General features: G+C 42.7%; 1 protein-coding gene across 6 annotated transcripts in view; it reads left to right on the top strand.

Annotated features, from left to right (window-relative positions):
• LOC137632665 (nitric oxide-associated protein 1) overlaps positions 1–14,329 on the top strand; it is a 194,874-nt gene that overhangs the window by 65,063 nt on the left and 115,482 nt on the right. For all 6 annotated transcript variants that reach the window (XM_068364739.1, XM_068364740.1, XM_068364741.1 and 3 more), the window contains one exon: positions 9,961–10,194. In XM_068364739.1, the coding sequence (XP_068220840.1) occupies positions 9,961–10,194 (234 nt within the window). The remainder of the gene's footprint in view (positions 1–9,960; positions 10,195–14,329) is intronic.

Here is a 14,329-nt window from a genome sequence, read left to right as displayed (position 1 = left end):
AGGGTTTCCTTTTTCTGGACATGCCCCACTTGTGGAGAAGGTTCCTATTCTCCGTGGCGGCTCTGTCAGTGATTTCCTTCACAAGGTCAGAAGGAAAGAGGTGTTTTCCCCAGATGTTGGAGGAAATCAGCCTCCGGGGTTCGTGTTTCACGGTGGCACCAGCAAACACGAATTCAAGACAGGCTCTTCGAGCCTTTATGAAGTGGTACAAGTCCTTCATTACAGTCAACAAGTGGGATTTGGAGAGTACCATGTAGTGGTCTGGTACTCTGGTGTCACAGGCCATAACTTCGAGTTGGACTTGATGAGATAGGGATGCTGCAAGCCTCTCCTTCGTATCTTGTTCCCGACGAAGGAGGTGATCGTTGAGCTTAGGGAGGTCTTCATTAAACTGACGTCCGGCGACGTCAGGATCGAGCCTTCCCACAACGAAAGTATGTTGGACATCTTTCCAGTGTCGAGCGTCAGGGGGGGTCACTATGGAGAAGGGTCTGCACTCCTCCAATGCAGGGCAGGGTTTCCCTTCATCCGCAGCTTTAAGGCATGCAGCTAAGGCCTTTTCCAAGAATGGAAGAACCGCAGTTTCAGGTGCAACATAAGTTGGGTGCTTCTTGCTCAGGGCCGGAAGCTTAGAGCAGGTAAAGCCTCTACTCTTGAATGCGGCGGCTAGCATAGCCTGGGCCTTTGCGAGATCGAACACTATCTCTTCCTTAGGTTCGGTCTCTTCCTTCGAGGCAGGTTCGGAACGAAGACGGACGTAACAGTCCGGGTAGGCCTCAAAGTTTGGGAAGAACTCCACGTCTTCCAAAGGGACCGTGCCGATCTTATCACTGACGAAGATCCTGCCGGTCGCAATAACCATATGCTCAGCATACCTCCACGGGTTGGCATGTGAGCAAGCGGGGAGATCCTTAACCGAAATCCTCTTCGGTTCTCTGGATCCTATCATGGACCTGATGGACTCCTGATTCTCCTTCAACCTGTCGTCCATGACGGCTGTAATCAGTCGGATCAATTCTTGAGTGGAAGAAGAGGGATCCGGGGTCGAGGAGGTAGACGGAATAGACACTTCCGTCGGTGTAGGAGTAGGAGGGGGGATGGACGGAGGAGCGACCTCTTGCTCCGACTCGGCGTATTCCACCTTGTCTTCGTCATCTTCGGCTCCTTGAGCCATAAGCGTTTTCTCCGTGTCTTCCGAGACATCCGAAATCTGTTCGTCATCTTCGGAATCCAAACGGCACTCGTGCATGGACTGAGCCATGACTACATCAGGTTCCACCGTAATTTGGACAGTGGGGATCACGTCTTTGGGTACCACTGAATCAGGGGAGGCCTTAGGGAACAAAAGTGACCTCAGTTCTTCGGTGGCCAGGTAAGGTCCGGTAGCATTTTTCTGGAAGCCACGCACCCACTTGCGCAGCTTTTCACGAGAAATGTCTCTGATCTCCGCTGAGGGAGGGTTATGGAAGGCTTCAACTAGGTGAGCCTGACAGACCGTACAGTTCAGTGGATTCCAAAACTTCAAATCCCCTTTCTTGTCTGCACAAGGGGCGTGAGTCCTGCAAGCCGTATGCCCGTAAAACTGCGGGCGTTTCACAGCGCAGAAGGCGAAATCACACTTCATCTGCTCCTCCTGTGGAAGAAAGAGAAAATGAGTATGGGGGAGTCATAAGAATGGCTCTTAAACTAAGTTAATATTAATTATTAATTTTAACTTAATGAAGGGTGTGATGCATAGAGATTGAAATAGTAAAGGAGAACATACTCCATGCATCCCGCCCGGCTGGTTACCATAAGCTTGGTCCCTGGATAATCCGAGTGACCGAAGGCACCGGATATAATTCCTTAGAGTTCCATAGTATATTGGAATTCCGTGGAAAAAACCCAAGGGCAAGATTGGGACCGAGATCATTCGGTCCCAAGCTAGGGGCTAGAAGGCCTCTTTTTAAGGTAACTGCTTCTGGCAACCAGCCGTGCTAAGATGCACGCAGCATGCTGGAATTTAGAAGAATGCAAAGAGACAGCATGATCACTAACAGAACAGTACCAAGGTACTGATCTTAATAGTAGAAACAGTCTATCTGTTTGCGATATAGGGCTATCATTGTCATATGATAGCTATAAGAAGGGGGTGCAAGTATTCTTGACGCCTCCGGGGGTATCCGGCAAGCCGCCGGCATGCCGGAGTTCGCTCCAGCAGAGATTCTGGCATTAGGACAGACAATGTTTAAAGTCAGTCATATACCAGGTTGGCGGCCGCTGGTACAACGGCGGCACGCCGGCAGGGGAGCGGCGGCTCCGGCAGTCGGAGGATGCCGGATTGGTGACTGGGATAAGGATGGTTAAAGCGGTACCGGGTTGCCGGCAGTAGATGCCGGCACTCCGGCGGCCGACCGGCGAGCGGACGACAAGCTAGGAGGAGGAGAGCCACCGGTAGTAGCCGGCGGCAGCCGGCAGTCCCTCGGTACACGGGGGGCTGGCGGCAAGGTAGGGAGAGTCACCAAGGTAGGAGGCAGGTATTGCCGGCAATAGAGGCGGCAAGAGACCGGCACCCGGATAGGGAGAGAGACAGGGGGGAGGGAAGGAATGCAGGAAGTTCCGTCATGGACTCCGGACATCCCCCCCCCTCCCCTGAGAGGGTGTACCCATGATAGAGGCAGGCTCTAACATCCAGGAGCAGGGGTCACTGAGGACCGGGAGCAAGGTAGCCCAAGGGAGGGCTAGGGGACACCCAAAGGGGGGGGAGACTCCCATATGCAGAACTATTCTAGCAACTAACCCCATAGGACACTATGAAGGTATATGTACCAGAGCGGACTGCACATGGAAGCTCGGGTAGCCCTACTACTCCACCCTAAGGAGGAGTTGTAGGACAGGGGACAGATGGGTATAGACTAACCTAAGCATAGGCTAGGCTATACAAGAGATAGGTGAGGAGGGAGAAGAGAGAAGTCTTCCAAGGAAGGGTTTCTGTACCAGAGCGGCCACTAGGGAAAGGGAGGACACTCCCTAACCTAAGATAAGGCAGATCGGCTAAAACGGTGCATGAGTACAGTTTCAGCATGGAACAGAGAAACCTTCCAAACCCAACCTAGAGCAGGGCTAAAAGTCCTGAACTAGGAAAGGAAGAAGACATATCGCTATCGCAGGAAAGTCATAGACAATCCTAGCCATAGAGGTAGGGCTAGCCTAACCTCACTCTCGGACGCAACCCTAAGGGAGGTTCATTCCCTTAGGGAGGACAGAGAGGCGATATATACTCTATTAGACAATTGATCCCTTTACTCAGAAAAGGAATCAAGGCTAATTAGAGGGAATGCCAAGGCAGGGGATGAAGGAAGCATATAGGGGTCCTACAAGTAGGTTAGGCTAGAAAGAGTCACTGACTAGCCTATCCCCTATATGGTCCCTGAAGGCGAAAACATTTGCATCACTGTCAAAAGTATTGTAAAATAATGCCACTATCTTCATAACTTAGCCTAGGATCACTAATAAATCATGCATGAACACTTGTATGTAGGCTCCTGGCCTGGGGGCTATAGTAGCCGACTGGTATGAGGTCAATCGATGACCGATAAAAAGCGTCGAAACACGATATAAAAGTTCCTAGCTATGAAGACTAAATAAACTAATGTATTCGATTAGTAAATAAGGCCGGAAAACGTTGTTGTGGCTAACTAAATAAGGCATGCATAACAACAACGACGCCATAAAATGGCGGGTCCGGTAGAGGCACAGCTCTGCCACAAAACAGCAATTATCTCGAAAAGTAATATTTACTTTACGGCCAGAGCTTAATTAAACAATACTGGAACCTTGTACTCAACTTTCCAGAAGAAGGCGAGGCTGAAGGTAACGACATAACGAAGATGCAAAACGATAAAGGTAACAGGGAAAATCCGTCTAAGTAGGGCAGCTACTAAACAAAGGATGAAGACGGGCGTGACGTCATTTGAGCAATGGCGTCCGTTTGTTTACGTCTCGAGTATCAGTAGTAGCCACGAGTGAGATTGGCTGTGGAGCGGCTCCCAGCTATTCTCAGCCCTTACACACCGAAGCATTAATTCTGTTCGGGGTGAAGATAGCTATGTGGCGCGTTCAGACATGCGTCCCCTGTTGATATACGATGTCTTAAAGGGAAACCTTTGAGATACTCGCTCCAGAAGTTAGAATTCTGTGATAACCTGTGGTTAAATTCTCTGGGAATATCTTAGTAGTCTTATACCCAAGGAAGCTACCAAAAAGGAACCTTCCATCAGGACGCCATGGCTTGAGCCCAATATATATATATATATATATATATATATATATATATATATATATATATATATATATATATATATATATATATATATATATATATATATATATATATATATATATATATATATATATATATATATATATATATATATATATATATATATATATATATATATATAAATTTGTTTCTTTTGCCATAAGTATTTTGTTTATCATATACCTTACAAATTATACATCATAGAATACTTCTTGTGTCATAGGAAACAAATGGATACAGTGTTTTCAATACATTTCTGTACAACGTGGAGTCCATTTTTAATGATGAGTACAGTAGTTTGATATCTTTCAACGGCTCTTTATCGTGGAATTACGGAATAACATACAGTAGTCACTTCAATAAATATAGTGTTTTGAACACATAAAATCACAGTGTTTTACCTTTATTTCACGGAAAATTATATACTGTAAAATAATTGTATAATCACTTTACAATTAATGAAAAAACCCTTGGTTGTTTAGAGTGAAATACAGTACAATGAAAAATAAAGTAAACTCGAAGAATTTATTCTGTGGTCAGCAGTAAAACAAGTAAACATTGAAATGTATTTTACTATAAAATAAGGGAGCAAAAATATCCGGTCGGTGTTAACAAATCTCGTATATAGCTTGAGTAGCGGATCCGCAGCCATGTAGTGAAGGTGTTGAAGAAAACAGGAATATCTTATAATGAACAAAAAGAAATAAAGGACGCCAAAAAACTAAGCATCAAACACAATTATTATTCAATTTATCTTTTATGACAATCTCCTACTCACACATGAAGTTCAGTAATCTGAGTCTAACATGCAAAACAAAGGTATGTTGCAGTTATTCTAATGACAACTCATCAGTGTCTTCATGCACTGTTACTCTTTATAGTGAAGTTATATACTGTACTGTAATTTCCTAGGATCTTGGTTGGAAAACTTTCTCATCCTTGAAATTTCTCAAAAAAAATTCAATACTGGAGCATGTACTCCTTGTTCAATGATTCCTTGAATTAAAAAAGTTTCCATATGCTCCAAAACAAGGTATAGAATTACAGGATGTGTCTAGATCTGAGATGACAGACTTTTGCTAAAGTAGCGTCAATTGCACCAATATATATCCAATCACACAAAAACTCTGCATTACCAAAGAGCATCATAATTGTTGATATTGCAATTCAAGCAACTGTTATTCGCTTAGATAAACAGATATATATGTCAAAATATGATCGCAAACAGTTCAGAGCAAAACACCTTAACTTTATCATCGCTTAAAGACTATTTAATCATCTACACATATCAGGATTAATTTGGTAACTGGACATTCTTGAAGCAAACATCTTAACTAATTGTAATAGGCTGCTTAAAGTCCAATAATTAGCTTTTCTCCTGCTTCAAAACAATTAGCACCTATTTTGTACCAGAACAGGTTAATCTTCACTATTTTCACACAACTGGGTGTAAGGAAGTGCACAAACCTGAAACAAAAGAAAGGAGTCATGGGACAACAAGATGACTAATTGGTTATACAATTAAAAGACAAAATAAAAAAATAAAATTTTTTATGGTGAATTATTCAATATAAGATGAAGATATTTCTTTACAAACTCTTGGGTACTATACCACAGTCCCGCATTGGAGCGCAACGCAAGAATCCGATCTTGAGCATGAAGCAACTGCCTTTCTAAGGAAGCCAGGATCAACCAATCATTGAGATTCATCACTAAACTTGTCCTTCTCAAGTTGGAAGTTGGCCCAGCAATTACCAAGGTTAACACCCGATTAAATACATAGGGAGCCATACACAGTCCGAAGCACAGAGTCTTGAACTGGTACACTGTACCGTAGAAGGAGATGCTGTGGTACTTTCGAGAGGATGATGAACATGCACTTGGAAGTACGTCTAAAAGCATAAAGTCTCCCTCTCTGATGGAAGACAGCACAGACCACACTGTATCCATCCTGAACTTTATTTATCGAACAAACTTTTTCAAAGGAGAGAGGTCGATTACCAGTCTCCATCCCTACATCGCCTTTCCCTCCAGGAAGTGTCTACTGTATAAGCCTGAAATCTCGTCGTGAACAACTTTGAGCGCATTCTTCTTCAATATCCCTTCCACCTCTGCCCGTAAGGCAAGAGCTTTCCTGGGTGTCGATGTTCCTTTTGGAACTTGATCGGAACTATAGATGGGAGGCCGTTGGTCCTGTAAGGGCAGTAAGTAACCGTCCTGAAGGACGTTCGCTACCCAAGACTCGGCCCCATGTCTTGGCCAAGTCACCCAATGGCAATACAAGCAACCTCTACTCTCTACAGCGGGAGAAGGGGAATGCCAGCATCAGCGTTTCCGTCTCCATCCCCTCTTCCCATGCCCACCCTTCCTGAAAGGAGCGGTCTGGTGTGGTTGAAAAGGCTGTGCACCCAGCTGCTTTTTTTGTGAAGAGATCATGGGAGCTTTAGAACGGGGTCTCGGAGTGGGCGCAGAGCCCTTCCTTGAACCTGATCCTGTACGCTTGGCCAATCCGTTGCCTCATTCGAATGGCCTGGGCCCTTGAAAGAGAAAGCACTCTGGATCAAGGAGTCCTGCAAAGCAGTCCTTTGTGCTTCCATTGCCGCCTGCACATGACTCCGACAGGAGAGACGTGGCACCTCATACCGACACGTTCTTCAACACCAACGCCAGCTCTGAGCTAAAATGCTTTGAAAGTTGAGAAACTAATGTGTCCCGCTTTCTCAAAACCAAATTAGCTCACAGGTTTGCTGTCTAGTGGGCCCATAGCACAAGGCTCTTGTACTTATCCAAGCCTTCAAGGTTGATTACCTTGATGACTTTGCGGAGTATTGTACATAATTGCTCCCAACCATTAGTCAAGCCAGAAACAGTTTGAAGAGAGGCTATGGCCTCTGACTCAAAGACTGAAAAGGATGTGCCTTCTGTCTTGAGTCTCTCCAACAAGAATGCAAACTGAGGAGTCTACCTGCAGAGATGCAGACGTGGCATTCTCTTCCATGTAGAACTTCCACTGCCTCGAGATTATGGATGGCAGGATCTTTCTTGACTTGCTGGAATGGAGGGAATTCTCAGACCCACATACCTTATCATCCACTCAATCTAAGACCAAGTCAGCAATATCTGACCCAGGCAACTCCAATTAAAGCTTTTATCCGTAAGGGGCCCCAAAGTGCTGATCAATGACCAAAGTCGTGCCCGTAGGCAGTGCCGCAGTTTCTTCCCCCAGGTCGTTGCACTTAAGAATGAAAGCAAGGCCCTACACATAAAAGCTTAGTGTAGTCGGCTTCCATGGGCTCCAGAAATCCTGACCATGAACACCCTCATCCATTATGAAGGCTGAGGGTGAGGTAGCATGCTTGGGAGAATCTGCTCACCCCCCCCCCCCCCCTTCTTGATTACGCTCGTTCTGCCCCAAGGACCAAATCAGGGCTGATGATGGCAACAAGAGGAGACCTGACTTAGGAATTGACAGAAGCAGGTGAAGTACCAAGTGCTTCACCTCCTGCAGATCATAGGAGAGGGGTTGCCACAGCCCCCATTCTCCAAGGCACGGGAAAGAAAGCTCTCTGCCCCACATTCTTGGCCTACCACTATGTATGCCTGAGTATGGCTTTTGATGGAGCTATCCATTCTACCAACTCATTGATAGAGGGAGGAGCAGGTGTCCGGTATTCTAGAAGGAAGGAAGATGGCAGTCGCCGCAGCTTCTCCATCAATCTAGGAACAGTGTACGGGGTGGTACCTTCTGTCCAAGTCAGCTACAGGGGTCACCTAGGCCATACACCTCCTGGGCTTGGCTCCATGTACCGGCACACACGGGTGTGGAACCAGGTCCCGTTAAGAACAGCTGGGTGCTATGCACCCTCCTCCAAAATGAGTTGATGTCATGGGAAGCTCTATCCCTGTGACTGTGGATGGCCTTCCTGGACTTCTTCAACCTCTTCCTCTTCTTCATCTTCAGCTGAGAAGATAAATTGGAATTAGTGTCAGAGGAGGACAAGGAGTGGGGGGGGGGAGGATGAGGAAGAAAAAGCACATGCTTCTTCCTCTCCATGGGTCTCGAACAGTTGAGGTCTGAGCATCCGTCGACGACGATGGTTCCCCAAGAGGAGATACTGCAGGGGCTACTCCGATAGGAGTCACTACATTGGGGCACACTGTCACCGGTGAAATGGAAGGCAAACTCACAAGGACCCATGACCCTTCAACTAGCGATGCCAGAGGCACAAGTACTGGCACTGAGAGAGTAGGAATGGACCCCACACCCTCTGTCAGAAAGGTTGTGGTGACACACAATGGAAGGGGTGAGAATCACTGGATCTGGTAAGGGATCGGGGTCACACCTTGCGAGAGGAACAACGCTTTACTTACTGTTACGTTTACCTTTCACCTTAAGATTACTGGTCACTGCCAGGCTTGGGGCTACTCGACCAGATTTACCATTTTTTGTTTTGTTTATGAGGGTGGAGGGGCCACCACATCCTTCACCATTGACGTCACCGGAGATGCTTTCGGATACAGACGAGCCCACTTCGAGTACGGGGGGAGAGGTAGTCTTTGCTACCAACTCCCTCAACAAAGAACTAAGGAAACCCAAGACTTCTTTAGGTCAAACTTGTCGTCAGCAATTTGTATGATTATGGACGATGGGTGTTCATCCTTCAGAGGAAAGTGGCAAACACTAGGGGCTTCTTAAGCACCAACGAAACCTGAAAAACCAGCTACTGTCAATTCGCGATCTCCTGACCCCTGCAATGTAATCCCCGGGGTACTGATTCAGGGGTGTAACCACAGGTCAGCGGCAGCAGTCACAGTGTGCGCTTCTTCCCTTTCAGGGCATACACGTACCACTCTACTGGAGGCCATAATCAACACTTGAAACACGTGGCTGCCTGTGAACAAACATGCTCGTTACAAGAGGTGCAGAGGTAGGACTAATCCACAGCCAGTTTAGCCATAAACTGGTTGCAGCATCCACCCTTCTCCCGGTACGCATAATTCTTGCTTCCATTCCATTTTTAACTACTACAGTACTGTATTTCTGGGAAAGCCAAAGAAATACTGTATCAGTTTTCATAGGAGCTGTTTCTCCTTAATACTTGTCAACAAAATATGCAAATATGGTGGGGATATTTTGTTTGCAGACCTGTGCAATGCTTGTAAGTCAATATGAATTTTCATGCTTGTATACCAATTTGCTCGCATTCAGTCACTTATAAGCCAAGGTACTACTGTAATTAGTTTTACCATGAGAACACCAGAAAATTTTTCTGGGTAAATTTGATTTTTGTTGTGAAAATCACTGTTTTACAGAGTACCCCTACTTAATCCCTGATGTCATACCTATGAAATTGTGCTATATTGTTTCAAAGAGTTTTGCTAAATATCACTGACACTACCTACAAATATACTCGCTTTGCAGATGTTAGTTTAGATTAAGAAGACTAATGTGGGAGGGGAAGCATTACTATATGTTGCCTTCTCATATACAATTCAGTTATTGTAATTGAGATTGACTAGAATTAGTACTTGGTCTAATCCACTCAGATTGGCAAATACGTATGGATTTAAAGCAAAAGTTTGTATTTGAAACAATAATTTTAGCTAATTGGAGATGTATTTTTATATTACTGCCAAAACTAAGCATATTTCTGTTGCAGGCTTCACTCCAAAAGAAATTTTTGAGGGACTAAATGCTGGAGAGTTGAGAAGTGTTCTGTGTCAAAGATGTTACTTTTTAAAGCATCACAATACAGCTCTCAATGTCAGGGTTTCACCAGATGTCTACCAGAAATTATTAGAGCCAATAAAAGAGAAAAAAGCGTTAGTTGTTGTGGTAGTTGATCTTATGGATGTTCCTTGTTCCATTTGGCCAGATCTTATTGATATATTAGGTAAGTGGTATCTTATTTCTATGAGTTCATTTTCTTATTTCTTACATTACAGTATACTGATTTTAGTATAATTTTGAATTTATAACAACAGTTTATTTGAAAGTAAAAAAAAAAAATTGCCTGTATAGATGTATTTACGGTAAATTATGGAATTGTGTGTTTAGAAATATAAACCCTTTTTATGTATGTTTGCATGTACCTATATGATCCTTATTCTGCTTGTGTAATATGAAATAGCATAGGAAATTAACATGCTAATTACTGTGGAAATACCAGTGGTAATCCCCTGTACCTAGCATACCACAGAATGACTTCAGGGTTTTTAAAATAAGGTTGTATCACCAATGAAAGGAGTCTCTCTAGCCCCTGTTGTTAAAATCTTCCAAGTAGCTTTCTGCTTTTCTTTTGCCTTTCTATCTTTTCAGCATCCTTCTTGGTGTTTATTTGCCCCAAGTTAGGTGATATCTAAGATGATCTGTTTATATGTGAGCTCAAACCAGTGGTGCCATATTATCTTGTAAGGTTTTTGAAATTACTGGTTCACACATCCTCAAAGCCTGCAAACTCCTCTTGGTACTTGATAAGAGGGAAATTTGTTTGTGGAGCTCTATACTAAAGAATGGAATGCTGTGGGACTTGCCTATTAAAGGAAGGAAAGCTACATGACTTGCCTCTTAAAGAAATAAGGCTATAGGAAATAATCGCAAAGGAACGAACATTATCTATAACAGGGATGCTTCGTATATTAGATAAGTTCCCTGTGTTCTTTAAAGAATGAATTCAGACAATATTTATTAAGAAATTGTCCAGTCGAAAAAATGCAGAAACATTTTTATTTCTGTGAATCTTCCCTGATGTTTATATTGCTTCTCCTTCGGACGCGCTTTAATTGACAATTACCCGTAAAATTTTAAGATTTCAAAATGTTCTTATTTTCTTTTGCTTTAATAAATACATACTCTTAACAAGGGAATGAAACCTCCTTGTGGTAAGGGTGAAAAGCCCAGGTTGCCGCTTCAGTTAATCTAGTCATCAGTTATCTTCAACAAACAACTGCCATCACACTTAGGTTGTTTACTTCCTGCACTCAAATATGTCTTCCCTTGTTTAGTTAACAATAATTACCTGAAATGTTCTTGGGAATTATTTCTGGGAGATCATGATCCACATTCCTTTTGTGTATTGTGTGGGGTCAATACTGTACTGGGATTTAAATAATCATTGTAAAGAGTGTCTTCCCTGATTTAGTTAACAATAATTGCCTGAAATGTTCTTGGGAATTATTTTTGGGAGATCGTGATCCACATTCCTTTGTGTATTGTGTGGGGTCAATACTGTGATTTAAATAATCATAGAAAATGGTGTGTTGCACTCTCCATACCTCACGTGGATAAGCATGTTTCAATGGTTAACCGTTCTAAGCGCAAAAGGAAACTTGCTGCTAGTTCAGGGGAGAAACCGGTTAAGACTAGGCTAGTTGATTATGCTGGGGATAATCACGATATTGATATGCCTCCATCATTTAGCGGCTATCACAAGGGTGAATTTTTATGCAGCAAAATGCTGTTCATCCATCATATTCCATCACAAAAATATTGCATGATCTTGAGCACATGTGGGGCCCTCTCAATTAATAATGAGAAGCGGGGTAGGTAGATGATTTTTACCTCGTAAAGCTGCTTTATTTTCAAAGTTAATTGACATAAAATGAACTTAAATTTTATTAAAATAAGTGTCTTCAATTACAGATTTACTTGCTCTTTGGATCTCTTGTTTAATTTCAAGTTACTTTGATAATCTTAATTTTTCACAAGTTGTAGGTAGCAATTAAACAGTTTAACAGTTTGTCAGGACATACTCGTAGAGAAAGGAAACAGAGGAAACGGCTATGTTAATCACAATACTAAGTAACAAAAAGATAGATTTTGGGCATCTTGTTGAGTGTCAATGCTAGCCATGTGTGAAGGAATTCTATCATTGCTGTGGGCCTACTGGCCTTCTTGTCTTTAAGAGCTGCTCATTCATAGGGGCTGAAGGTGCCTCCCTGGACTCTAGGTAGCAGTGGCGAGTGATGCAACTGCCTCCTTCCGTCGCGCCTCTCCGGTGCTCCTTGTGGACATACAAAAGGGATTTAGAACATTTTGCACTTAGCAGATTAATGACCCCAGTAAGAAAACTGATTCAAACTAGCTTTCCCAAGTCGGATTGTGGAGACAAGGTCACAGGTTGACAAGTGTCTGCCCGGTTTCCTAAGAATTCATGTTACCATTAACGACTTGATTAGATTTTATTAAAACTTCTTTAATTTGCAGCCATTTCAGCAAGCAAACTGGATGTTGACATTACAATGGGAGCACCATGTAATCAGCTGTTCAGTCCCCTATATCGAGAAGCAGCAGCTGGAAAATCAAAATAAACCTTAGGAAGTCATAGTGTAGTCATTAAGACTTGATAGGCAATTATGGAAATGGCTAACCTCTACACTAGTGACCAGAATAATTCAGGGCAGTGGTGTAATGGCACTGATGTTGGGTGGGAAAGCTTAAATGCTCTAGGCCAAAGCCTCTGCCGGAGGCTTTAAATGTACGAAACACATTTTGTGAATATTTCATTAATAAAGGCAAGGTAAAGTTTCAGGATGCTATGGCCTTCAGACACTAGCTCTTTTTTTGTGGTGATAGGCCTACTTTATAATTGAGCACTACAAATATATTTGCATATGATGAATCAAATTTTACCATTGTGTACAACCAGGACTTTTTTATTTCTAGTATAACCCTGTGTGTAATAAAAAGTGCGCTGGATAAATTTTGTAGGATAAATAAAATTTCTGTGACAATGTTTTCTTTTTATTTAATATTATAATGCAATGTGAAAATACAAAACTATGACCCTGGTATGGATTCTTTTTTTTTTTGTCATATCTATACCCCATGAAAGAAATCATTAAAAAAAACCCCACCATACAACAGTTTATGGGCAATGATTAACTGCCTTCCTTCTCTTTCAACGTGTTTAGGCATTCAGCAAGGTTAAGCATACCTCTTTTACAAATTCCCCTGCTGCATATGGGATGTCTGCTTTCCTTTGTGCTTGTGTGGTGGTTTTTAAGATAGATAATACTTACTTAGTTGCGCTGGGGGCATGTTCTGATGTCATATTCCTTTTGCATGAGTTCGATCACGCGTTCCATTATTCCATGGTGATGATGATGAAGATCAACTTGTTCTTTTCCCCGAGTGGGAATATGATAGGGTTGGCAGATCAGAGTGTGAAGATGATGGGGCAGGCAGATAAATGTCATCAATGCTACTGTCATTATTGAATGTTTGAAATGACTGATGGATAACATCATCAGACTGATAGGAAGTCAACTTGCACCAAAAGAGATCAGGATGACTGGGAATCCTGGTGATTGGAGGTCTGAGATTCCTGCTGAAAAAAGGTAAATCATGAAAAAAAAGAATATGAAAATTAAGGTAACTTCTGTAATAATATTGAAATGCAAAACTAAACATACAATACTTGAAACCATCATACATTCTTAATACTTACAGACATAGTAGTCTCAAGGTTTAATGCAACATTTGAGATGCGAATAGTCAATATTCAAAATTAAAGGGGCTCTAGCCTAACCTAAAACACCTACTGTACCTAATCTGTCACTGTTTTGGTTACTTCCTAGCTGGGGTGGGCCCCAGAGTTCCACCTTCAGATACTTACATTACAACAATATAAACAAATTTTCTTCTATAACTTTTCCTCATAAACTAAAGTAATACCAAAAAAAAAAAAATACAAAACTTGACTACTGTTTTATTTCTTTCAAGTGCAGTTTGGTACTCAAATTATGCTATCCTACCCAGAGTGCTGTCGTGGCCTCAAATTCTAGCTTATGTCTGTTACAGTATATTGAGCAACGAGTTGGCTTGCCACGAGTTGATTGTTGATGAAGTGATTATCACAAATTGGCCCAGATATTGTCACATGCTAATGATATTGTATGACATGACTGCCAAAGGTTAGGTTGGTGTTTATAATTTAAAAAAAAGCACTAAAACTTGCGAAACAAGCAGAAAACTCCCAAAGCAAGACAAACAAGATGGCGCTGCAAGAAGGAATGGTGAACCAGCGA

Source organism: Palaemon carinicauda, chromosome 41, assembly GCF_036898095.1.
Source record: "Palaemon carinicauda isolate YSFRI2023 chromosome 41, ASM3689809v2, whole genome shotgun sequence".
In the NCBI taxonomy this organism is placed as follows: Eukaryota; Metazoa; Arthropoda; class Malacostraca; order Decapoda; family Palaemonidae; genus Palaemon; species Palaemon carinicauda.
The sequence above is the reverse complement of the archived record's forward strand: the minus strand, read 5'-3'. Positions and strand labels throughout refer to the sequence as shown.